The sequence below is a fragment of the Protobothrops mucrosquamatus genome, unplaced genomic scaffold (assembly GCF_001527695.2).
Source record: "Protobothrops mucrosquamatus isolate PMUCROS unplaced genomic scaffold, P.Mucros_1.0 scaffold1325, whole genome shotgun sequence".
Lineage (NCBI taxonomy): Eukaryota > Metazoa > Chordata > Lepidosauria > Squamata > Viperidae > Protobothrops > Protobothrops mucrosquamatus.
The window spans coordinates 338,488-365,009 of NW_015387525.1; the positions used below are offsets into that span (position 1 = coordinate 338,488).

Here is a 26,522-nt window from a genome sequence, read left to right on the forward strand (position 1 = left end):
CTTAGGGATGATTTTAAGAATAATTTTAATAGGAATAACAGCTTCTAATATTTGGTTTTTAATTTGGTTTTATAGGGGTCTATATTTTTTGTATTTTGTATTTGTACTTGTTTTAATATGCTGTGCACCGCCCTGAGTCCTGCGGGAGAAGGGCGGTATATAAATTAAATTAATAAATAAATAATAAATAAATAAATAATAAATAAAATAAATGAAAATGGAGACGCTGCTTGGCATCGAGATTTGGACCTAACCACGATGTGTTTACATGTCTTCGGGCAAAGACTGTAGCCTTTTTAAGGAAGCCCACATTTGTGTGGTTCGCACAAGGCATTAGGTCAAGCCAATGTGTAAGGTGTGTTAGGGGAAAATAAGTATTCAGCCGCAATACTGTGTGTTTCTATGTGTAGAGAAAGAGAGAGAGAGGAAGGGAGAATGAGAGAGAGATAGAAAGGGAAAAAGAGAGAGAGGGAGAGAGAAAGAGAGAGAGAGGGAGAGAGAAAGAGAGAGAGAGAGGGAGATAGACAGACAGAGAGACATACTGGGTCAAAGATATGTTACCCAAGAGATTGGAAGGACGTAGTAAGTGTGTCAGAGGCGAATGGGAGGGTGTTCTTGTATTTTACTCAAAAGGACCCAAATGCTGGGTCTCCCTGGAGTAATCATTTACAAATCATTTTCTTTGCTAGGGATTTTTTCCCGGGTCCTAACCGAACACCTCAGCTTGGAGGAAGGCCAGAATCTGGATCTCCACTGCGTTAACAATAGAGGCAACACCTCAGCTCTAGAATGGAAGGATCCCCGTGGTTTTGCGATATTTTTCAATGACTGGCAAGGTAGGATGAAACTGGGTGGCTCAAACAAACTTTTTCCATCAAAAAGAGACAGGAAGGGGATTTTCCTACTGGCCTTTGAAGTGCAACATGCCGACATAAATCCATTTTCACAACCTGCCTCTTTAAGCCGCAAGATCTCCACCCTATGGTTAGGATGTACTGTAGGAATAAGGTAATAATTCCGGTAGTTTAATCATTGCCTCCACGGTTTGTTTTTTTTTTAAGAAATACTTTAAAAAAATCCCACTCCACTCTCTTCAACAAGAAAACACTCTGCATGATGTTCAGTTGTGTTGATGTCCAGTTCTGTCCCAGACAAGCACGTATTGTTTTTTTTTTTAATGAAGATATGTACTCATTGTGGGTCCTCGGTGCTCTCTGAGCTTGGTGCTTTTCTTTCAGGTGTTTCAACACCCGAACTAGACAACATCATCAGCGTACCTACAACTTACAACAGTTCATTTAGGGACTGTTTGAAGTTACAAGGATACTGGAAAAAGGGATAACTGTTTTTCACACTTACAACTGTGGCAGCACCCCCCCCCCATGGTCACGTGATCAAAATTCAGACACTTGGCACCTGACTCCTATTTGCGACGGTTTGCAGTGTCCCGGGGTCACGTGATCTCCTTGTGTAACCTTCTGCCAAGCAAAGTCCACGGGGAAACCAGATTCGCTTAACAATCGTGTTAGTAACTTAACAACTGCAGTGATTCATTTAACCATTGTGGTGAGAAAATAGGGCCAAATTCACTTAGCAACGGTCTTGCTTAGCAGCAGAAAGTTTCGGTTCAATTGTGGTTATAAGTCAAGGGTTAGGGTTAGGGTTTTTTTTCCCCTGCATGCCCCTTTTATGGGACGTGAGATCACAACTCTTCCTAAAGCCCTATGACTTCTCTTCTGTGTGGCTCCTCTTGTGGGAATTAAGACAACTGGTATCAGTAAAGTTCTTTCCACGCTCCATACGTTGATATGGTTTCTCTCCTGTCTGGATTTTTTTATGAACAGCCAGACTTTGACTCCTACTAAAACTCTTCCCACACTCACTACATTGATATACAGGGATAGAATACAGGGATAGAATCAAGATCACGTGAAGTGTTAATATCATTTTACAATGCCCTGGTAAGGCCACACCGCATCCAGTTTTGGTCACCACGATGTGAAAAAGATGCTGAGACTCTAGAAAGAGTGCAGGGAAGAGCAACAAAGATGATCAGGGGACTGGAGGCTAAAACATACAAGGAACGGTTGCTGGAATTGGGTATGTCCAGTTTAAAGAAGAGAAGGACAAGCTATTCTCCAAAGCACCTGAGGGCAGGACAAGAAGCAACGGATGGAAACTAACCAAAGGGAGAAGCAACCTAGAACTAAGGAGAAATTTCCTGACAGAGGGAACAATTAATCAGTGGAACAACCTGCCTCCAGAAGCTGTGGATTCTCCAACACTGGAAGTTTTCGAGAAGAGACTGGACAGCCATTTGTCTGAAATGGTATAGGGCAGACATGTCAAACTCGCGACGTATCGAGACGGTTTTGCCATTGCCGGCAATGGGGTGGGCGCGGCTTCCAGATGACGCATCCGGCCCATGGGCCAGCAGTTTGACACCCCTGGTATAGGGTTTCCTGCCTGAGCAGGAGGTTGGACTACATGACCTCCATGGTCCCTTCCAACTTTATTATTATTATATAACTTCTCTGTGTGACTCCTCTTCTGGGAACCAAGATTACTGCTAGGAATAAAGGTCTTTCCACACACCATGCATTGATACAGCTTCTCTCGTGTGTGGATCCTATTATGGGAGGCAAGATTCCTACTGTTCCTAAAACCCTTTCCACACTCCATGCATTGAGATGGTTCCTCTCCTGTGTGGATCCTCTTGTGGAAATTAAGACTATTGCTCCAAGTAAAGGTCTTTCCACACTCTATGCATTTATAAGGTCTTGCCTTGCCTGGTTAACAAATCCAGTCCATGTTTAGGTTTACCCCTTCATATTGAGACAGAACCAATTCACTACTCAGAAGAATGAGTTTTCGGAAAATTCTGATCCATATGTCCGTAGATATCTATTTATCTCTCTCTTTCAAACAGTCACAAGAGACAGAAGGTATGAACTTCTGCGTTACTCTGACGATTCACTGTCCATTCGTCTTTCCAATATAACAAGACACGATGAAGGGCTGTTCAGATGTCTTTACTACAGCGATACCATTGGAAGCAAACTAGTGAGCGTTACAGTTTGGGGTAAGAGCTGAAATTCCTGCCTTTCAATGGATGATGGCTTGTGGAGATGGGTAGGATAGTTTTGAGACGAACCATCACTTAACAACTGTGGCAAGAAAGCTCATAAAATGGGGCAAAGATCACTTAACCGTCTCAATTAGCAACAGAAATTTTGGGCCTGTTAAGTCGAGGAGTATCCGTAATCTTATAGTTAATTTGTTTATATCTCCCTTCCAAATACGTGGGTGGGGTAATCCTATCCCCATCCTGTTCAACTCAAATAGAATTCCAATCTGAAGACTACATCCTAATGAATTCCCTTCTTTTTATAGCTCCACCTTCCAAACCTTTATTGGAAATTTTGAGGACCCCAGAAAAACACACAGAAGAAAATCTTGTCTTAAGGTGTTCCACTGATGACAGCTGGCCTGCTCCTCAGATCACCTGGCTGCTACAGAATGGAGTGGAGATCTTTGGTATGTTTCAAATAACTTTATTTTTTCTTTCTGGACTAGCCTTTGCCTCTTCATAGCCTTTCTTAAATAACACTGAAAAATGCTAAGCAATTACCTGCATTAAAATCAAGTTGTTCCTTTATTTAATTACGTGTTGGGTCCATTGTGTTAGCAGTGAACTCGGTTTATCATCAGCATTCCACACAAAAAAAAAACATTGAACATTTAAGCATTTAAAAAAATATATGTTCCAGATGTTTTGGGATTGCACCAAATTACTATCAGTATAATCTGTGCTTTCTTTTGTGCTTGTCATTCTACTTCTATTTGCTGGTCTTTGTATCTAGTGATTTTCTCCAGTTCCTTCTCTTCTCTTTCTCTTCTGCTGCCTCCAGGCACTGCCACATCCACTATCCAGACTTTTTAGTCTTGCTTATGATATTATTATTATTATTTTGTTATGATGATGATTATCTCTTCTTGCATTCCTCATTTTAGGAAATGCTCAACACCAACTGAAAGCCAAGAGGTTCTGTTCCGTAAGCAACTTGACTATCTATGCATTCCCCCAGGGCTCTATCATTTCTTGTGTAATACACCACAAAGCCCTAAGAAGAAGAAATTTAACTGTGACTTTGCACCTGGACCATGCCAGTAAGTGGAGAGCTTCAGGGCAGGAGGGAAAACATGTTTAAAAAAATAAGCAGAATAAATAAGACCCTCTTAGGAATTACACAACCATTTTCACGGGCAGCATGCCTTATGGGAAACTTTGCCAATCCTTGTAACTTTTGCACTACTAACATGAGAGATGATAGTTGTAAGTAAAGGACTACTTGTAGACCAGTGGTTCTCAACCTGTGGGTCGGGACCCCATTTGGGGTCGATCGACCATTTCACGGGGGTCGCCAAGCAAGGCCGTCTGCCATTTTTTTTGTCCGCCATTTTTTTTGTCCGCCATTTTTTCCCCTTTTCCGGCGGGTGCCTTACCTCCCTTGGGCTGGGCCAGCTGGTGGTCGGCCTGCTCCGTCTCTGCCGCTTGCCAGCTACGCCTCGGCCGGCGCAGGGGGCGGAACCACACATGCGCGGCGCTCCTGGGCAGGGAAAGTCCTCGACTTACGACCGGTTGGGTAGTCCTTGACTTATGACCGGTTTAGTCCTCGACGTACGACCGGTTTAGTCCTCGACTTACGACCGGTTTAGTCCTCGACGTACGACCGGTTTAGTCCTCGACTTACGACCGGTTGGGGTCGCGGCATTAAAAAGGTTGAGAACCACTGTTGTAGACAGTTTCATTAGATGACCCACATCTGGGCAAGATCCCTCCTCCATTCGAAGCATGGCTGCTTTTAGATCTTGCCCTGACCAGAGAATCAAACTAGATGATCTCTAAGATCCCTTCCAATCCTGTGATTCTGTAATAGACATATACATATATTTCATCAGCCCTGCTTAGTATAGACAATGGTCGAGAATAGTGGATTCTAGAAGGCCATATTATCCAGAAGACCATATCGGAGCTAAATGGATCTTCAAATCTAGTAGGACTCTCATGTTCTGACCTTTATATATCTTATGCTTTCCTTGTTTCCTTTTTCACACATTCAGAACAAAAACAGAAGACAGAAGAAACATTTAGCATTCCAACATTGTCCCCAACCAGGGAAGCAGAAACTCAAAGTTCTAATGCCACCAACGGTAAGACCATGACATTGATCCTCTGTTATTTCTGGGCATCACCCTCAACTTACTTCCAGCTCTTCTCCATAACATCAATTTCATTTCTCCTGGCCTTTCCATGACCTTATTTTTCATCACATCAACAGAATCCAATCCAATATTCAACGTGACAGAAGGAAACCCAACCACACAAACACCGTTCCCAAGTAATCCAATATTCAACGTAATGGAAGGAAACCTAACCACACAAACACCATACAGAGGTTCGGGCAATCCATCATACGTTGCTTCCACATTGCTCCTAATGTTCAACTGATGTGCTTTTAATACTTTGCTCTCCTTCCTGATCTGATGCCAGAGGCTTGGTGACACAGAACTTCCAAGCAGAAGAGATGGCTCAGGTTAGGGAAGATGATAAAGGAATGTAGTTGATGCAGGGTCCAAAACTTTTTCACTTCGGAGTATTCGCTTAAAAGATGCACCCTTTTTGTGTTTCTCTATTCAACTTCCTGGAATTAAGTGCCTTAACTGTGTACGGGCATGGGACTCTTTATAAATTGAGATAAATAGGTTTATAGTCTTTCTTGGCAAGGTACGCTCAGTACACTAAGCTATAAATCATAATTTGGATTCAGACACTTAGCCAAAGCAAAACTAATGGCATTCCAGGTGGGTTCATATTGTTCTTATTAATTGGTTTTGAATNGTTCCTATAGAACTTGTGCCCTAAGCAGGGGGTTGGATTAGATAACCTTCAAGACCCTTTGAAAACTATAAAACTCTGTGTATAGTCCAGAACTTTCTGGGAAATAGATAGTTGGAGAATGCTGGTGTGGTGGGCCCTGACATCTTACTCCATGGAAGCTCAGCAGGTGGAGAAATACAATTTCCCATCTCTCCAAACCCCAATATTTTTCTGCTAGGAAATAGCAGAATAAAGATGACAAAACTCAAATGTTTTCTGTCTCTTTTTCCCCAAAACAGAAACAAACATGACTTACAAAGGCTTTATGGAGGGACAAGCCATCTTTTTATTCCCGGGCCTTGTGTCTATGCTCCTTCTCGCTCTCTTCATCGTGGTCCTTCTCTTTGTGGTGAAGCTGTGGAAAGCACATAGGGACTGGAAAAAAGGTAACGGGGGGGGGGGGGGAGAAGAAAAACTTAATGCACATTGGAACAGTTTCCTCTTCTGCCCACATGCCCAAAAGTTTCTAAAACCTGTATTCAGCACCCACAAATGTCTTGTGGTGCTTCAAAATCCTGAAAAGCACTCTTAAAGGGAAATGATCCTCAACATCTTCAGAGAACAGTTGACCTTCTCTGCCAGTGACTGATTTCATGTTCCTGAATTTGTATAGCAGAATTTAAAACTTCCAGTGAGCTTGTTTGCAAGTGCCAGTCAGATTTAAGCCAGTATTAAGCCTAGAATTAGGAAAAAGCTTTCACCTGAGAATTGGGATGTCTGACTCAAGAACGCCTTGGAGGTAGGATAGTCATTATGCCCACTTACTTGAGTGTAAGGCCCCATTGCAATTAACGAGGCTCCTCCCAAATAAACATGGAACATTATACGGGTAGTCCTCAACTTATCACCTTAATTGAACCCAGAATTAGTTGTTGCAGTCCTAACTGGGGGGCATCACCTGACTAGACCTGGTTTGTTTGTTTTTTTACTATTTTTACGGTGCTTGTCAACAAATGCCACGGTTGCTAAGCAAGCACAGTGGGTCATTCAGCAAATCCATTTTACCCAACGGCTGCTTTGTGCTGGAAACCGGATGTAAACACAGGTATCTGGCAAAAAAAAAAAAAGACAGAAATTCCAGTCACGTGACCACAGGATGCTTCAAACAGCCGTAAAGGTGAGCCGGTTGCAAGTGACCCAACGTGTGATCACGTGACTGTGTGTTCGTGTGCACGTCTGGGGATATTGTAACTCCCAAAACAAGTCATAGGTAGATTTGGAGGAGCCGTCGCAACTTCGAATAGTCATTAAGTGACCGGTCATAAGTCAAGAACTACCAGTAGATATGTGGCCTAAGTCTGCCTTGTCACAACAGATATCTGGACTAATACTCTGCACCTCATTGTTGTCCCTCCGTTATATAGAAAATAATCCTTCTGAACAACCCATTGAGAGTTACAGGCCTAAAGCAAACGAAGCCCCTTGCAGACTCAAGAAGAATATATGCAGTAAGTATAAATGAGATTTCTTTGGGTTTTCAGGCAGGGCAGAGGCTGGAATTAAGAAAAGCAGGTGTTCCATGGCTGTTTTTTTACCAGCTGTTTTGGGGCTGAAATGTGAACTAGTATCAGAGCTAAACAGAAATGAGCTCGAAGTAGCACTGACCGATGCCGTTATTTTATGCAGCAATGCCCTGGAGGATCAGTGAGAAGTATGTAATTCAAGAATCGTCTACCCGGACGCCAAAACCTTCAGAAGAAAGTCAGGATTCTTCAGTCTTTGAAAAAGAGTTCTCCCACTTTAAAGAAACGGATATGTAACACTAGGAACAATCTTTCACTGTCTTTAACAACAAGAACCACCTTCTCTTCCATTTTTTTCTTCATGCGCTGCACCGTTCTGCAAAAATCTCTTCAAAAATCCAGATTTTGGAGAGGATTTCAGATGAGAACAATATTGCAAATAAAGTGATAACCGTACTATAAAGGCCCTTGAGAACTTGTGTCAGTTGTTATTTAGCCGTTAAATTCCTAGTGTTGATTTCGGGATATACGAAGTTATTTTATTATATTACTCCAAGAAATCTTTTTAAACTTCCCTAAAAGGAAGGTTAGGATGATAGCCCCCACACTGCAACCTCTTTGGTTTTGTTCAACATCCGTTACAAGCACACAGTATAGTACGGTATCCATTTGCCAAATATTCTAGCGTGGATTTTCCCCACAATGGGATTTTCCCATGTACTTTACCAGGAAACGCAAATAGGCCAGGCTTGAAAAGTGAGCACCCCCTAAACATACCCTTTCGCTCCGAATCCAATGGCGAGGTCCATTTTCCTCTCTGAATTCATGGGGACGTAACCCTAACCCCTAGCACATCCAAGCAGCAGAAATCAAGATAACCAGGAGAGGGCAGCAGTTTTGGGATAAAATCTCCCCCTACTGGTCATGTGGAGGTTTCCAACCTATCTTATATTAATTGGAGCTTAATTTTCATCAAACACAGTTCCTTTGTGGAAAAAGAATTCGCTTCAAATGTGCCAAAGTGAACAAAGAAGGCCTGTCATAAGAAAGGCCGTTTGTAGATTTGATTTAAAAAATTATCAGAAATAGCATTGTTGATTAAATTGCCCTGTAAAATGTCTCCCTCCCTCCCTTACTCACCTTCCTTCCTTTCCTTCCTCATGCTCTATTCCTTCCTTCCTTTCTTCCTTCCTTCCTTCCTTCCTTCCTTCCTAAAATATTTGTAGTTCAGGGTTGAACTGTTGCAAACCTTGGTGCTCTCTGAGCTTGGTTGTTTTCTTGCAGACGTTTCATTACCAAACTGAATAACATCATCAGTCTTTCCTTCCTTCTTTCTTTCTTTCCTTCCTTCCTTCCCTCCCTCCTTCCTCTTGCTCTATTCCTTCCTTCCCTCCCTCCCTCTCTCCTTCCTTCCTCATGCTCTATTCCTTCCCTCCCTCCTTCTTTCCTTCCTCTTTCTCTCTTTCTTCCTTCCCTCCCTCCCTCCTTCCTTCCTCATGCTCTATTCCTTCCCTCCCTCTCTCCTTCCTTCCTCATGCTCTATTCCTTCCCTCCCTCCTTCTTTCCTTCCTCTTGCTCTATTTCTTCCTTCCTTCCTTCCCTCCCTCCTTCCTTCCTCATGCTCTATTCCTTCCTTCCTTCCCTTCCTCCTTCTTTCCTTCCTCTTGCTCTATTTCATCCTTCCCTCCCTCTTGTTCTATTCCTGCCTTCCTTCCTTCCCCCCACCCTTCCTCCTTTTACCTTCTCCCTCCCTCCCTCCTTCTCTTTCTTCTCTTTCTCCTCCCTCCCTCCTCATAAAATTAGAAAGCTGCCAATCTGCTTTAATCCTAAGCCTTTGGTTTAAAAAAGAAAAGAAAAGAAAAGAAAAGCAAACAGACTTGGACGATACCATTCTCCTGGAGCCCAAGACGGAAGCTCAAGAACGCTGCTTCCCCCTCCCCCCTCTCTAGCGGACAGTTGGTTCGCGCTGAGCAGGGGCGGGGCGGCCTGTGCATCTGGATACCGTTGCTAGGAGGGCGCCACGCCGGTGGCTTAGCGGGGGCTGCGGAAGTTCCCTCTGTGAATAGCCCGCAGCGCTGCGGCTGGTGGAAGGTACTCAGGGGGGCGAAGCGGCGGGGGGGGGCGCCCCCGAGATGGCCAGGGCTTGGTCTGCGGGGGCATGGGGTGGGGGTGGCTGGCTGGGAAGGAGGGATGCAATCCGCGTCCCCCGCCCTGAAGAATGGCGTGGTTCAACAGGGGCAGCTGGACTCTGCTTCCCCTGTTGGATTTCTGCCTGCAGGGGCCAAGATCCCCTGCTGTGCACCTTTTCCAAAAGGAGCCCCAAAGGGAATGCCTTTGCAAAGGAGTCTCAGATCAAGGCTTGCACTCTTCCACCTGCCTTTCTTTGCAACATTGACGGGGTGGACACTTACATATCTGGGGGTAAGAGAGATTTCTTGCAAAGGCTGAAAAAAGAATTTTTATTCTTTTTTTTTTCCCCTCCTCCTCCCCGGGGTGCCCCCCCCAGATGCAATGCTGGACTTCTGCCCAGGTTGGGAAAAGGTGCCATCCTGGGAGGTTGCAGATACAAAGAGTTAAACTCGTAGCCCAAATTCGACAATTCTGCATCTTGTAAGCGCAAAGCAAGCCATCGCCGCTCGCCATTTCCTGGTGTGTAAGAGGAACAATACAGGTGATCCTCGACTTACAACAGCCCTTTTAGTGACCGTTCAAAGTTACAATGGCACTGAACAACGGGACTTATGGCCGTGTTTCACAGTTATGACCTTTGCAGCATCCCCATGGTCATGGGATCAAAATTGAGACACTGGGCAATTGACTCACAGTTATGACCGTTGCTGTGTCCCAGCAAAGTCCATGGGGGAGCCGGATTCACTTAACAACCGGGTTACTAACTTATCAAACTGCAGGGATTCACTTGGCGAGAAAGGTCGTCAAATAGGGCAAAACCCACTTAACAAATGTCTCACTTAGCAACATAAATTTTGGGCTCAATTGTGTCGTATGTCGAGGACTACCTGTATTGGGATGGAGAAAGAAGATTGTGCAGAAGGATGCACGTTCACACCCACACAAAACCCACACAAACTGCAGTTGTGCCCTGGAAGGCATGATGATAAACTTATCAGGAAGCATATCGCTGAGTTAATTATTTGATTGAAAGATTGATTGATTAGGTATTCATCAATAAGGTATTTCATTATTATTTGATTATTGACCCACAACAGTTGTTTAATTATTATTTAATTAATTGATTAGTTATGAACCATAACATTTGTTTAATTATTATTTGATTTTATTGACCCATGACAGTTATTTAAATATTATTTGACTGATTAAATATTCACCCATAATAGTTATTTAGTTGTTATTGGATGGATGGATAAATGGACTCATTCAGTCAATCAATCAGTCAATCAATCAGTTTATATAACTGCCTCATCTCACTTCTCTGACCCTATTAGATTTCTCCAGGATCCATTCATCTTTTACACTTTTGGAAGAAATGCAGAATACATTTTAAACTTCACAGCCCTTCAAAAGCCAGAATTTTGGCATTCGGAAGGTTTGTCAATTTTTCATGTGTCTAATATTTTGATATTTACTCTCAGGGCGCATACAGTGAAAACAAGCCAAGAATTAAGGCGAGAACTCATTGGAAGCAATTCTTAAAATACGATTTTAAAACTAGGGTGGATAACCTTCAAGTTTGACCTTTTTTGGGGGGGGGGAGATGAACATCAACAGCCCATCACCGAAAGGCTTGACGGAAGCACATCGCCGCTACTCTTTCTTGCAAACTGCCTCGGAAGGACTGGACCAGAACGAATCGGATTCGGAAAGCCTTGCTGAGGAGGCCCAGTACCAATGGGAATTGCAGAGACGGATCTGTGACACTCAAGAACGGGTCAGTTGGGCCTATGAAGAAGAGGCAGATGACCGCATGGAGAAAGACAGTCTGGAAGACATGTGCCTGAGCGAAGAAGAGTCCGATGGAGAGGAAACACAGAGGCCGAGCGAGGACCAGGATGAAAGAAGAAATCTGGAAAATGAAAGGTAAATAAGGTCCTTTCTAATATCCGGTGAAGTTGGGTTTTTCCATCTCTGTAGAATAAATCTCTGAGCCCACCATCTGAAGGTAGCTCTGTTGGGATCCGACAAAGCAGTATCCCTCCTGTGTTTTTTTTTCTTCTCTTTTTGGGCTGATTGTCCCATTCATAGGACTACCAATAGTCCTCAAGTTACAACAGTTTGTTTAGTGACCAAAGTTACAACGGCACTGGAAAAAGTGACTCACAACTGTTTCCCACACTTACAACCATTGCAGCATCCCTCACGGTCACGTGATCCAAATCCAGATGCTTGGCAACTGACTCGTATTTATGTCGGTTGCCCTGTCCCGAAGTCACGCAATCCCCTTTTGCGACCGATTTAAGTATTGTCGAGCTTTGAAACTGGCTTTAAAACGGCTCATACAGGCAGTCCTCGGCTTACAACAGTTCATTTAGTGACTGTTCAAAGTTACAGTGGCCCTGAAAAAAAAGGGACTTATGACCGTTTTTCAGAGTTACGACCTTTGAAGGCTCCCCAGGATCGCCTGATCAAAATTCAGACGTTTGGCAACCGTTTCATCCTTACGACCGTTGCTGTGTGTCCCAAGGCATGGGATCCCCCTTTTGCGACCTTTTGACAAGCAAAGTCAATGCGGGAGGCCAGATTCACTTAATAACTGGGCTACTAACTTAACAACTGCAGGGATTCACTTGGCGAGAAAGGTCGTAAAATGGGGCAAAACCCACTTAACAACTCTTGCATAGCAAGATAAGTGTTGGTCTCAACTGTGTGTAGTGAGACCTCTTTTGCACTGGCTGATTCTTCTATTGGAGGCAGAATTGACAGCCTGTTTTTATTCCAAAGAATCATGATTAGCCCTAGGATTTTAAGATCTGTCCTGAGCTATTTTCTTTCCCTCTTCTTCCTCTTCTCCCTTTTTCTTCTCTCTTTCTTTTCAATGGAAGCTTTGGAAGCAAGGACTGTCATGCTGCTGGTGTTTGAGATCTACCCTTAGAGGCTTAGCAATTTGTGTGTGAGTGAGTGAGAGAGAGAGAGAGAGAGAGAGAGAGAGAGAGAGAGAGAGAGAGAGAGTAATACAAGTAGCTCTCGTTCAGTGACTGGCTTGTTTTGCGACTGTTTGCAGCAACGAAGGTGATGAAAAAAAAAGTGGTTGTATGATCAATCCTCGCCTTTACAACCTTTGCAAGTCTGCAAAGCAAAGGAAAGCTGAGGTTAGATCATAAGCCTAGTCATGGGGTTCACTTACTGATCGCTTTGCTTAAGGACCAAGTTGTTGGTCACTAAACAAGAACTGGCTGTAATTTTAAATGGATTGCTACAGACAGCTATTGACCCTCGACTCTCCTTTTTCCTAAGCCAGTTGTCCATTTCAGGCAGATAAAACCCACTTGGCTACTTCTGAATCTTTGCAATACCAGGCAACATGGTTTTACTGAGCTGTGTTTTAATTCACCGATTTGTATCTTTTCCTTATATTTAATCCTGCTTTTGTATTGATGTTATTCTCTGTTTTTCATCATTTGCCAGTCTCATAGAAGAGCATTTTTTCATCCTCTGGTTGAAAAAAAAATGCAGATAATCATTTTTAGAAGCAGTTAGCTGAATAAATGGCAAGTTAATGGCTATAAATTTCATTGATTTCAAATAACATACAGAGGGCTGCCATGTTCAAGAGATCTTAGACTGTATCACTCTGGAAAAGATTATTATTTTGAAGGATTTATGGGGGGGAAAGCACCAATGGACCGGTTGTCTCTTTTTTATTCAATAACTGCCTAAGTGCAAAATTAAAACATTCCTCACTTGTTCCGAGAGCCGCATTAACTTTCCTCTTCTGTGCAAATAGAAAATTGGATTTGTTCTGCTCATTGGAGCGTTAATGCCACATAAATGCCAAATAATGGCGGTTTTCAAAGGATTAAATTAAGCCCGAATTGAAAAATGATAAACATGTTCTACTTAATGCCCTGCTTGGAGACAAACATCGCAAAGAGAGAAAAGGGGACTCATTATGAACAGCACGCTTCCCATATGCCTCTCCGATGGGCAGAGTGGGGAGCTATTGAATGGTTTTTATCGCAAGCAGGAAAGGATGCTAATTGTTTGAAGAGCAGGGCCTGCATTGGGTGGAGCGGGCAGGAAGGATCCTGATCTTGCCTTTCAGGGAAAATTTAATTTGATGCGTTTCCAAATTAGCGCACTGCTAATTCAGATGGAGTCCATTAAGGCTAACTTGTCTAATGTATTATCTATCTATCTATCTATCTATCTATCTATCTATCTATCTATCTATCTATATCTAATCTATCTCTTTGTATCTATCTATCTATCTATCTAATCTATCTCTTTGTATATATCTATCTAATCTATCTCTTTCTATCTATCTATCTCTATCTATCTCTATCTCTATCTATCTTTATCTCTATGCCTCTATCTCTCTATGTCTCTCTCTATCTGTCTGTCTAATCTATCTATCCATCTTTCTTTCTTTCTTTCTTTCTTTCTTTCTTTCTTTCTTTCTTTCTTTCTTTCTTATCTATCTATCTTTTACTGGCCGCCCATCTTACCACAGGGTAATGTGCTTATGATATCCACACTCACTAGTAACTTCAGAAAAAGGACCAGTCATCCTTTTTTATACAGGTAGCCCTCGACTTACAACAGTTCATTTAGTGACTGTTCAAAGTTAGAACGGCATTGAAAAATGTGACTTATCACCATTTTTCACAGTTACGACCTTTGCAGCCTCCCCACAATCATGTGATCAAAATTCGGCCGCTTGTCAACTGGTTCACATTTATGACCAGGCTCACATTTGTGTCCCAAGGTCAGGTGATCACCTTCTGCCACCTTCTGACGAGCAAAGTCCATGGGTTGCTGGGTGCCATGCACCCAAATTTTGATCCCATGACCACAAGGATGTTGCGACGGTTCTAAGGGGGAGGAAGTGCAGAACTGTACAGGTAGTCCTTGACTTACAACCATTTGTTTAGTGACAGTTCGAATGCAGCTTGTGACCGGTCCTCGCACTTATGACCATCACGGCATCCCCATAGACATATGATCAGAATTCAGGAGCTTGTGAAGCAGATGGTTGCAGCATCTCCCAGGCTCCTGTGTTCACCTTGCAGCTTTCCCAGCCAGCTTCCGACAAGGAAAGTCAATGGCGGAAGCCAGTTTCGCTTAATGACCGCACTGTTCATTTAACAACTGCAATGATTCGCTTAACAACCATGGTTTAAAAAAAAACCCGGGTGGTAAAAATCAGCCGTGACTCTCTTCACAACCAACCTTGCTAAGCCATGGAAATTCCAATCCCAATTGTGGCCGTAAACTGAGGACTGATGATAAAAGTGCATTCTGATCAGGACAAACAAAATATCGCCTTTTCGCCTCCCTTGAGGAAGCACCTTTCAATCTCTCCTAACGTGCAGGAATGATGAATTAATATATTATTTATCTATTAAATTTGTTTGCCGCCCAGGTCACCGCAAGGCGACTCCGGGCGGCGGCTCCCAACATGAATTATTTTGGGACAATTAATAAAGACGATTGAGATTTCGAAAGTTGTTAAAAACCGTGGCCCTCTTGGCTTCACTTTTAAATTTCTTTCTTCGCCCCTTGCTTTGTGTTTAGCTCTCAGGACAGCATCGTGGACGAGTATTCCGAGCTGCGCTATGATCCCAATTGGAAAGACAGTCAAAAAGGGAAAAGCTTCCTCAAATTAGAAGACTCCCATCAGGAGGAACTCAAAAACTTCAGCGTGTCCTCCCTTGAGCTGGCCTGCTCTCCTTCCCAGGGCAGGCTCCTCTCCGAAAACTGCCAGTTACAGGGAAGTCCTCAAAATATCTCCTCAGCAACTGATGGAGAATTTTGGAAGCCTTCTGGTGATGAACCTGGAGACGGCAGAGACAGACCTTTGAGGCTCGATAAGAAAGGAAGAAAAACAGGCGTTATCTACCATTATGGCAGCAATGACAGTTTGGCCAGCTCCGGCTGCAGGGTTCATTTCAAAGAACCCAAACCCAGATCTGAAAAAGACTTCATCGAGAAAAACAAACACACGCTGGGATTAGCCACCCAGCAGAAAAACAGTTCCTACCTTCGGCTCCATGGCAAAAAGCAGAGAGGAGGGTGCCAAGAGAAGATCATTGTGGTAAGGCTGTTTTAATTAGAAAAATGGAACGGGGAACGGGCATCCTCCTGCAAAGCTGAGCATTAACGTCCTTTTGTTGACCAGAATGCTTCTGGGTCCTGTAGACTTGAAAATTAAAAAAAAAACGGGGGAGGTGGCTATTGCATAGGACTTTTTTAGATTTTTCTCTAAAAAAAATCTTCAAAGTCAAAAATTAAATTTAAGTCTTGGAGTGCCGGGAGAGGGAGGATCTTAGAAGTCAAGAGGTGGGGAAGATTTTCCCTCTTTGCTTTATCATAAATGGGTGTTTTGGTAGGGGATCCGTTTGCAAACGTTCACAGCAAGCTTTCCAATTTTCAGACATACTATCCAGGTAAAAGAGGTGACCTAGTCTGCTTCACAGTATCATCTCACCTGTTAGTCTTCCTTCTTGCGTAAGGAGTCTGAGATGAAGCCGGGGGTGTTGTGCTGTTGAATAAAATAGGTGTTCTTTTTTAATGCTGGTAAAAATAAAATCGCAGTAAGCACTGAGCAGGCTGGAATGTATGGTTCAAGGGAAGCTGGCAATTTCTTCCCCCAACTTAAAATTCCAAAAATCTTGTATATGTTGAGAGTACGTGGTAGGTATACTCACATAAAGGCTTCCTTTGAGAGGTCTTTCTTAGTAACAAACTAGAAAAAAGAAAGAAAGAGGGAGGGAGGAAAGAAGGAAAAGAAAGAAAGGAAAGAAAAAGAGAAAGAAAGAAAGAAAGAAAGAAAAAAGAAAAGAAAGGAAAGAAAAAAGAGAAAGAAAGAAAAAGAAAGAAAGGGAAGGAAGGAAGGAAGGAAAAAGAAAAAGAAAGAAAAAGAAAGGGAAGGAAGGAAGGAAGAAAAAAGAGAAAGAAAGAAAGAAAGAAAGAAAGAAAGAAAGAAAGAAAGAAAGAAAGAAAGAAAGAGAGCAGTTTAGATTGGGCTGGGAAGCCTTGCCTGTGGGTGCGATCCAAGGTATCTCTTGGATTTAAGAGGAAAAAGAAAGAAGAAAGAGAGAGAAAGAAAGAAAGAAAGAAAGAAAGGGAGGGAAGGAAGGAAGGACTGCTGTATGGCTAAAATGATTAGGAGAGAGCGAGGGAAGAAAGAAAGAGAGGAATGAAATCTTGAGTTTCTTATACAGTAATAAAGGCAGGATAAAAATATAATATGTTATTGCCACCCAGAGTCACTTTATAGGGAAGATGGATGGCACACAAATTTAATGAAAAAAGAAATAAAATAATATATAAATAAATACATCACTTAGTCAGGCTGCCCTTTCCCTACCCACCCACCCCCTCTCCTATATTTTAGTTTGTTGCCTTTGGCTAGCAATTATCCTTACACCCAAAACGGGGACCATAGAGACCCTCTATTTTTAATTTCCAGGAATGGTTTGGGAGCCTCTGTGAGGCCAGGGGCGTTTGGGGGAAATCAGGACCTGTTGTCCTGGTGTCTTGTAACCTTCTGGCTTTCTGTGGATTTATTGAAAAATAAAATAAAATCAGAGGGGCGGATAAAACCGGGTGCGGTTGAGACTTGAGATACTGCCGAGCTTCTTGGCGCCCGCGATCACTGCGTTGCCGACTTCTGCCTGAAGACAAGACGCCCTCAAAACACAACTCTGCGCTGCACAAAAAGCATCGCTCGGCTAAAGCATCTTTCAGCCTTTGGGGAAAAGCCTTCTATTAGCGCTCTCCATTATGACGGCTACGGCCCCGTCCTTAAATGGGTGCACACCTGCGCTAGGCAGTCTAAACCTGGTTGGAAGCGAAACGTCCCCTTAATTCCCGTCGCATTTTTCTCAAGCACCGACTTCTTTTTGGCAGGATTGCCTGATTCTCTAAGAATCCGAGGACGGCGGTGATGATGATGATGATGATGATGATGAGTTTCTTTGAGAGAGGAGCTGGCTCCGACTCACTCAGCTGCGCTCCGACCCAGTTGCTTTCCTTCTAAAAACCCCTATCCCCTTTACTTCAAAGCCAGAAACATAATGTACAATTTTTTAATGGCTCTAGACTAAGGCACTCAGGCTTTCTCGGCCACTGCGCCTTACCTCCGTGTAAACACCTCATCAAGATTGCCCGGGCTTCCACAATAGCAGCCAAATGCAATTCAAGAACCCGGAGCCTTTGAAGTTCCCTTCCAGAGGCCGGTTTGCTGGTCCGGGATAATGACATCTCATGATTGCCAGCCTTTGTTGTCTCTTTTTTTTTCCAGCAGGGAAGCAATTACGGGCCTCAATTTAATAGAAGAGACATTACACAGCTTACGATGCTCAAAATGCAATTTCATTTGATCATTTTCTCAATTTGATTGGCATTAGTAGAACAGTTTTGGGGGGGGGAAACAAAATTGCGGGTCGAAGTTGTGCCCCTGTCTTCTTTTCAAAGAGCTAATGCAGAAGTACAGTGTGCTCTACCTGCCGGGCCCACAACGGCTGAGTTGCGCGAGAAGCACAAACATGTTTTGTTTTGTTTTCTCCTCCCCGTAACCGTAAACCTCTCCTGGAAAAGTTCAAATCTTCTTCCCGGTTTTTGCTTTCTTCTGTGTTGCAACTGACTGGCTCAGTTGTTAATTCATATTTGGATCAATGCAACTCGACGGGAGGGTTGTTTCTAGGCCCGTAGAAGCACTAAAAGTTGCAATGTTGGATTTTGCTCGGTTTCATATTTGGAAAGAGTGCCTCTGGGCACATCATTGTCCATTTGAGCTCATCTAAACCCCCAGATCTTGGCACATTATGAAGACTTCCTAGCTGGAGAGACACATTACATCACACTTCATCAAAATGTGTTAGTAAATACAGCATGCTGGTTGCATTCAGCCAATGTGGATAATAAACTTGGGCTCTTGTGCAAAGTCAGCCAATTGTGATTTATTTCATAAGGCATGATTACACAAACTTTGCTCCGGCATGTGTGTGAAGTGACTGAACGTTTAGAAACAGCTCTGTTTTGCTATTTTATTCCAAAGGGAGCTTTCCCCAACTAGAATTCCCCATCCATACATTTCTGTTGCTATGGACATGAGACATGGCCTCAGACATTATTGATATCTATTTCATTGGTATTTGTCATCCACAGTGTTCCCTATCCTACACTATACTTTCATGGTCATTTCAGACGATGCTTTAAATTTCTGAATTCCTCATGGTCTAAAATCTCTGATTGTCTTCTTCTGCACCTTGATATCTTCACTTGAGGCTCTTCCTTGGATACGCAATCCACAGAGTTTAGGTATAAAACTAAATATTTTAGCAATGGCTTCTGGTTTCTATGATGTTTGCGTGGTGCCATTTTCAGGCACAGTGCCAAGCAAAGATTTTAGAGTTTGCCCAAGGTCTTCAAATTCACTTTTATTTTAGTGTCTGGATTGTATCATTTATCTGATTTTAAGCTATAGTTTTAGCTCCACAAGGACGCCGTGCGAGTCTGTACCGGATTTAATTCTAAGTTTCGTTTTGGTTTTCTGGTTCATTGGCCAGTTAACCCTACATGTGATGCCACTGATGAGGTGAGGCCAAAACTAAGAAACATTTCTTTGTCAATAATTTAAGACCCAGTCTTCAAATTAGCTCGCAGACTTTTCTTTATTCTAAGTATTAAGCTGTTTACCAGCTTACAGGAAAAAAATCCTCACCCATCAGAGCCTCTAAAATCTTAGCATCTGAAGAGTGCAAGAAGATCTACTACGAATCGTAAACAGGATCCAGTTCTCACGAACGTGGATGGCTCAGCTTTGAAACTGGCTTTAAAACTGCTCATGCTATCTTTTTAAAGTTGTATTTTGGGATTAAAGCCGTCTAGAATCTCCTAACCGGTGTATAGGTTATGTGTGGACACACACAACGGTAAAATAAAGGAAAATAGAAATAATGGGGCACTCACACACAGCCCCAAACAAGTCCAGTACATCTGTGTGCTCCAATGGCCACATCTGTATTTCCTTTTCAAATTTTATTTTATTTTACCAGCAGCTTGATCCATCCAGCCAGCGCAATAATGGCCTTACTCCAACAGCTGCTGGAAACACAGGACTCGGAATAAGAGTCGCTACAGACAAGCATTAATCACTAGAGAAAAGGTCCAGCTAACAAGTTATCGTCTTGCCACCTGGAATCGAGGTTCCCCAGGGCTAAACCTTTCACTAAAACATTCTGCTCTATATGTGACTTTAATAAGTACCATTAAGCAGTTACTCTGAGTGCATATTCTCCAACCCGAGCGCCGGTGTGGTTAACAAAGAAGGCCTAGGGCGAAGGCCGGATGAAATGGAGGCGGTCAATGCAGGCAAAGATTAAATGGACTCTGGAAGGCTTTGTGTCCTACCCCTGGGAGATCCCCATCTCACCTCATGAGGAGTAGCACCTGAGGCCTTAACTGGAAGTTGACGAAGCTTTAACTTCAAAAACACACCCACGCAACCAGAACCACAAAATCTCTTTCAGCTTTGATGGTGCTTTCCGAGGGCCAGGAGAATTCCTAACCTCGGGATAGAGACGGATCCAGCAGACCAGCTGCTGGAGTGGAAGACCAGCATGAAGGATTTCTTCTATCCATCTAGAACAGTGGTGGCGAACCTATGGCACGGGTGCCAGAGGCGGCACTCAGAGCCCTCTCTGTGGGCACATGCGCCGTTGCCCCAGTCCTAGGCCTTCAGCTGGGTTTTATAAAACCTTTTCGCTTTAGGCCGCCACTGCCGTGTGCAAAAAAAAAAAAAAGGTTCAATCAATCAATCAATCAATTTCAACTTCTCGTGGGAACAAAAAAAGATCTTGCAAAGTTAGAATTAATTGATTGAACTTTTTAGTCCCACCCAGTCTGCCGTTACCACCGCAGCCACCCCAGCCAATGGGCCACGCCCAGCCAATGGGCCACGCCCTGCCAATGGGTTACACGCACCCGGCACCCGACGATGCATAAGTGGGTTTTGGGTTACAGTTTGGGCACTCGGTCTCTAAAAGGTTCGCCATCACTGATCTAGAGCGTTCTCTGAACTTTCTACTGATGACCGTGGTCAAAACACGGGGTTTTTTTCTTACCACAGAAGAGGACAATCTCTTGTCGGTCCTGAAATCCAGTTGCTCTGACTTCCTTCCACCTCCCTATGCTACCTTCTATGCCTTTTTGCCACCCTCACCCCCCAAAGGCATTAAATTAATTAAATTCAATGATTGAATGGCTTCACTGATTTTACCGAATCCGCTCTTAGCATACCTAGCTCAGCTTCTGACTTTCTGTGAAGCACACTAACACTTATCTTGGGATGATGGGAACACGGGTTTGTTATTTCCGGATTTGATTTGATTCTTTGTCGGAAATAAAAGATACACCAAGTTCAAGATTCTGGTTGGCTGTCCATGAGTGCCGCAGTAACGCTCCCCAAAAAGGAACAGAACAGAACCAAAGATGGAATACACCAGATTCAGCCAGGAGTTGTGGAGAAAGGGTTCCTCTCAAGACATTCCTACAGGAGAAGACGCTGGTCAACGGCTCAGGAATTTGGCAAAGCTTCCTTTCTAAGTTCCCTATCTCCAAATTGTGTGGTGCAGCTGTAGCCCACGCCGTGTTTCCAGTGTGGATAGACTCGACCATAGGATGACCTTTGGCAAGGGATCAGAAGGAACTCAGGAACCATGTTCTACATGCTTTCCCTATCGTCTTTTTCTCGTTAAGTCCCGGTACAGTTCTATTGATGCAAGAAGTTGCAATTAAGGGAAGACCTTCTGGGACTGATCCCCCCCCCCTAATTGTTGTTCTGAAGCATTGTGCTGAGGGGAAGGCCACCAGTGAACAGTCCTTGGGCTTAAAGAGATGGACCACTTACCAAGCATGCCCTTAAATTTGTTCAGTTCAAATAAAATCTCATTTGCTTTTTTTTTTCATGAAGCAAAAGTTTTCCGCTTCTAAGGTCTGTAAGGAAGACAAGTTGGTAATCTCACAAATGTTTCTCTTCAGAAAATAAAGTATACCATGAGATGACAAAATATGGCCCACTGATTATAACTAGCCAGAAGTCAAAGTTGAATATGGGGCTAGAAGAGATCCCAATCCCTAGCTCAGATGCTACCATAATCAAGACCCAAATAAAACCTTGTCTACTCTAAGATACAAGTCCCCCAGATGTCAAGGGTTAGTTTGCTTTCCACAAAATACCCCTGTTGCCTTCTGTTGGTTCAAGATCTGCACCAAAGTTTGTGTGGTGGGTTGAGGGCTACACTCCAAAAACAAGTAGGAACAAACCCTGCTTTTGCAGGGTAAATTTTGGCATGTTAAGGAGTGCAATAGGAGCCAGCAGCCCCTGTAAGTCTTTAAGACACCCATTTTGTGTCTTGATACCTCCCAAAAATGCAATAAAAAGGCTGAAAAAATTGACCTCATTCTAGTTATGGGAAGGGAACTCTGGACCACAGAAGTAGAATTGGCAGAGGGATACATTTGTACCTCTGTCCAAAGAGATGGTTTCACCATGGCTTGTTGACTAAACCATGCTGAATTGGATCTACATCCTGGTTTCCAAGCATAGGCAGTCCTTGACTTACAACAGTTCATTTAGTGACAGTTCAAAGTTACAACGGCAAGGGGAAAAAAGGGACTTACAAGCGTTTTTCACACTTACGAGCTTTGTAGCAGCCCCATGATCACGTGATCAAAATTCAGATCTCTGGCAACTGGTTCATACTTACAACCGTTCCTGTGTGCCAAAGTCACGTCCCCTTTTGTAACCTTCTGACAAGCAAAGTCAACGGGGGAAGCCAGATTCACTTAACAACCGGGTTACTGATGGGAAGAAAGGTCGTAAAAGGAGGCAAAATTCACTTAATGAATGTCTCACGTAGCAACGTAAATTTGGGGCTCAATTGTCGAGAGCTGCCTGTGTGTGTAACACTGCCACCCAAGATAGTACAGGACAGGAAAGGAAAGGCGGAAGAGAAAAACCATTGTCCTGCTCTATGACTGGAAACTCATGAACGCTGTAAATAGACTTTCTCTCTTTTTAAAAAAAAACAAAAAACAAAGTTACACACCGCAAACCTCTCTATTCTGTTATGCACAAATTTAAGAAGAGAAAAAATAAGAATACCCGTCTTATGTAAAGAGAAACTCTTGGGGAAAGAGGGCACAAGGATTCACTTAACAACAGAGACGTTCTGCTCAAATGTGGTTGTAAACTGAGGACTACCTGAAGCTTCATTTGCGTTGACTTCACACGCTAAGCAAACCCCGAACAAATAGAACGATAGCTTAGCAGGTTGGGTGAATCACGCTACAATATCATCCCATTGTGTAATCCAGACCCTGTTTTACTCCATGCAAGCGTGGAGCAAATGACTAAGGGCAAAGGCAATATTACAGAATATTTTTCCCCTTGAACAGAGAATCTCCCTTGTTTCAGATTCAAAACCCCTGATTTTATTCCTGGTTACAAACAGGCTCTTCTGCTAGGAATGTTGTCCTTCAAGGCCCAAGCTTCTTAGCTCAGACGGCTAAAGCAAGCAAACATTTCTTAACCACCTCAAGAATAAAATCCTATTAGTGCCGCAGAGGTGTTCTGAGGGTTGGTATCAAAATCCCCTAAACCCAAGTCCTCCTAATTAAGTGAAGTATATGATGTCAACCAGTTTGCAAAAAGGCTACTTTCAGGGCTTATGTAAACATCTGTATAGGGCTCAGAAGTGGAGCATTTAAATTAAATGTGTTTATTGTGCTAAAGCCTGAGGCAAATACGGGATTTTTCCCCCGTCAGTCGTTTTATATTTCTCTTCCCTGAAATTCAAATGCTTTTTGGAGCACCCAACTTTTCCTCTCTAGCCCACTCAGTTCAGTTTGTCTCCTTGGCTTATTGTAAGAATAAAATACCATCCATAATCTACTAAAGGTTTCCTGTCTGTTTATAGCAATAGTACTTAATCTTATAGACCACTTCATAGTGCTTTCCAGCCTTCTCAAAGTGGTTTATAAAGTCAGCATGTTGCCCCCAACAATCGGGGTCCTCATTTTACCGACCTTGGAAGGCTAAGGATCAAACTGCTGGCAGTGGGCAGAGTCAGCCTGCAATACTGCATTCTAACCACTGTGTCACCATGGGAAGGAAGGAAGGAAGGAAGGAAGGAAGGAAGGAAGGAAGGAAGGAAGGAAGGAAGGAAGGAAGGAAGGAAGGAAGGAAGGAATAGCAATAGCACTTAGACTTATATACCACTTCAAAGTGCTTTGCAGCCCTCTCTAAGCAGTTTACAGAGTCAACATACATTGCCCCCAACAATCTGGGTCCTCATTTTACCGACCACAGAAGGATGGAAGGCTGAGTCAACCTTGAGCCCCATCAGGATCGTACGACCTAGTTCACCTCTCCCTCCTCTGCCAGGCTGCAAAAGTTGGGGACCGCTGTCTTAGGACATTCTTTTTATCCAACCAACTTAGAACAGAATCTAAGTTTCCTATATGATTTGTTCCTTTTAGGCTCACCAGTCTGCATGCAGGCCTCCGATGGATGGCGTGAGCTCCAGCCAAGCCACATCCCTGCAAGTGACCCCCTTAAGCCAGCGCTCCACCCAACCTCCCTTGGGAACCCAGGTGGAACTAAGAAGCCAGCCGAGCGGTGGTAACAATCTGTTAGAACTTGAGAATGTTTGTCCAGATTCCACTGCTTACCGAGAAACATCCGAGGTGGAGCAGGACAGCAGATGTGCTCCGCATTGTGAGTTATATCCACCTGCCTGCCTTTCCATTGCAGATCACTCCAGTGAAGACAGCCCTCTGTTCTCTGGCCAGGCTCCTTACCTCCTTCAGCACCATGCCAAGAAACGGTCCATGAATTTAGCCTTTGCTGGGACACCTCTTCAGCGGAGTTCATACCACAACTTTCCAGGGTTTCCTTCGCCATGTGCGGGTGAAAAGTGCCAACCCGGCCTTGAAAACATCTCTGGACTCCATCACCCATACTTCTACAGGTGTACTGTTTCAGAGCCTTTCCCCTGTCATGGCAAGCACTGGAATCCATTAGGGCACAAACGTGTTTCGTATGCTCACGACGGTGGCCAGAAAGAGCCGGTAAACGGAGCAGTTGCATCTGGGGAACCCTGCCACATTTATACAGAAGAGATCCCTAACAACTATGCTTTTGATTACTCAGGGTAAAGATAATGTTTTATGAATGCTGTTTTAAGACGTACTCAGGGAGATGATCTGTTGATACCTGCTTGTTTTATTGGCCCACCCGTTGAACCAAGGTCAGTGTAGCCAAGGCTTTCTGGACAAGGTCAGTATAGCCAAGACTTTCTGGAAAAATAAGAGTTCTGAGATGAAGAAGGGGTGGGAAGTGGCCATACAGGTCTTTGGGGAGCAGTTCTGGCTGGAAAGGCAGGGAAATGGCTGGCGACATCTCAGGTAGCTTCAGGTGGTTGATAACGGGAGTGGTGCTCCATGAGTGATGATTACAGGAAGGGATACATTGGGGCAGGGGCCTCAAACCTTGGCAACTTGAAGACTTGTGGACTTCATCTCCCAGAATTCCCCAGCCAACATGGCTGGCTGGGGAATTCTGGGAGTTGAAGTCCACAGGTCTTCAAGCTGCCAAGGTTGGAGACCCCTGCCTTGGAATACAAGGCAAAGAAGTCAGAATATGAAGGATATTGAAAAAAATATATAGGCAGGATACAAAGATAGACTGGAAACTAGAGAAGGGGTTGGAAGAGAGGACTTATCCGGTGAGAACATCACCACCATTGGATTATTTGGGCTGCAGGGTTCCAAAAGGCTGCACGTTGACCAGGGGGGTTGCATTGCAAGCTGCTCACAAAAGTTGGTCCCTTTTCATTGCTTCTGTGTCTTTTTTCCTGGCACTCCTCTTGACTTGCCCTTGTTCCTTGAGGTCATCACAGCCACCTGCTCCTCCCCCGGTGAAAAGAACCCTCTCTCCCACGGCACGGCTCATCCAGGCGGTAGAACGGCATCATCGAGAACTGTCTCAGCTGGCAGATGACCACCTCGCTAGGAATCAGCTGGCTAGCATGTTTCCCCCCATAATCCATAGAGGGGAGAGCGACTCGCAGCTCCACCTGGAGAGCGGCGAAGAGACCCAGCCCGTCCTCAGCCGCAGCAATTCCGAGGGCTACTTGCTTCAGATGGAAAAGCAAAAGGAGAGGAGAGGAAAGAAAGGGCACCGGAAGGTGAGCCAAGAGAGTAGCAAACGGAGCAAGCAAGGGAGGTGTGTCGGACTTTCTCTTGGGGTGTTGCGTCATCATAACGACCTTGTAGATCAGGGGTCTTCCAACGTGGCCCTTTTATGACTTGCGGACTTCAACTCCCAGAAGCTGAGGAATTCTGGGAGTTGAAGTCCGCAAGTCATAAAAGGGCCAAGTTGGAAGACCCCTGTTGTAGATAGAGCAAGAGTTTCTGATTGTCGGTGGTTTTGCAGAATGAACAGTAAAATATATATATATATATAAACATATTTCTCTCCCTTCCTAGACTAGGCATGTAGAAAAGACCTTGGGAGATGGGGCAAAGGCCGAGGCTGCCTTGGGCAATGGTCAGAGAAGAGAAGGCGTCGCCTTCTGCTGCATAACAGGGTTGAGAAAGAGGCTCAAAAAGGACCCTCTGTAATTCTCAGGCTGCAAAATAGACGGCGGGAGGTTTGTACTTTCAAGGAGCCCTTGATGCTTTCTCTGAGCTTGTGGGGGTTTTCTTGCAGCCATCCACATTGCCCAAACGTGGCCACATCATCACTTCTAGCACAGATGAGGTTAACTAGTTTGGGTAATGAAACAGCTGCAGGAAAACTCAGAGAGAACTAAGAAGAGCCCTCATTTCAAACCTGACCTGCAAATGTTCTCCTTTATTTGTACTTTCGGGACTCCTATAATATTATTATTATTATTATTATTATTTATTGA

The 26,522-nt window shown here is 43.8% G+C and overlaps 2 protein-coding genes across 2 annotated transcripts in view; both read left to right on the top strand.

Moving 5' to 3' along the window:
• The window catches only part of CRTAM (cytotoxic and regulatory T cell molecule), a 12,203-nt gene extending 4,478 nt beyond the window's left edge, over window positions 1-7,725 (top strand). The window contains exons 2-8 of the mRNA XM_015821407.2: window positions 690-836; window positions 2,930-3,082; window positions 3,394-3,537; window positions 4,015-4,170; window positions 6,181-6,327; window positions 7,306-7,389; window positions 7,568-7,725. Of these exons, the coding sequence (XP_015676893.1) occupies window positions 690-836; window positions 2,930-3,082; window positions 3,394-3,537; window positions 4,015-4,170; window positions 6,181-6,327; window positions 7,306-7,389; window positions 7,568-7,701 (965 nt within the window). The 3' untranslated portion in view covers window positions 7,702-7,725. The remainder of the gene's footprint in view (window positions 1-689; window positions 837-2,929; window positions 3,083-3,393; window positions 3,538-4,014; window positions 4,171-6,180; window positions 6,328-7,305; window positions 7,390-7,567) is intronic.
• A 3,402-nt stretch (window positions 7,726-11,127) lies between these two features.
• JHY (junctional cadherin complex regulator) overlaps window positions 11,128-26,522 on the top strand; it is a 20,632-nt gene continuing 5,237 nt past the window's right edge. Inside the window, exons 1-4 of the mRNA XM_029285129.1 lie at window positions 11,128-11,460; window positions 15,115-15,634; window positions 24,088-24,761; window positions 25,277-25,796. Coding sequence (XP_029140962.1) covers window positions 11,138-11,460; window positions 15,115-15,634; window positions 24,088-24,761; window positions 25,277-25,796 — 2,037 coding nt within the window. The 5' untranslated portion in view covers window positions 11,128-11,137. The remainder of the gene's footprint in view (window positions 11,461-15,114; window positions 15,635-24,087; window positions 24,762-25,276; window positions 25,797-26,522) is intronic.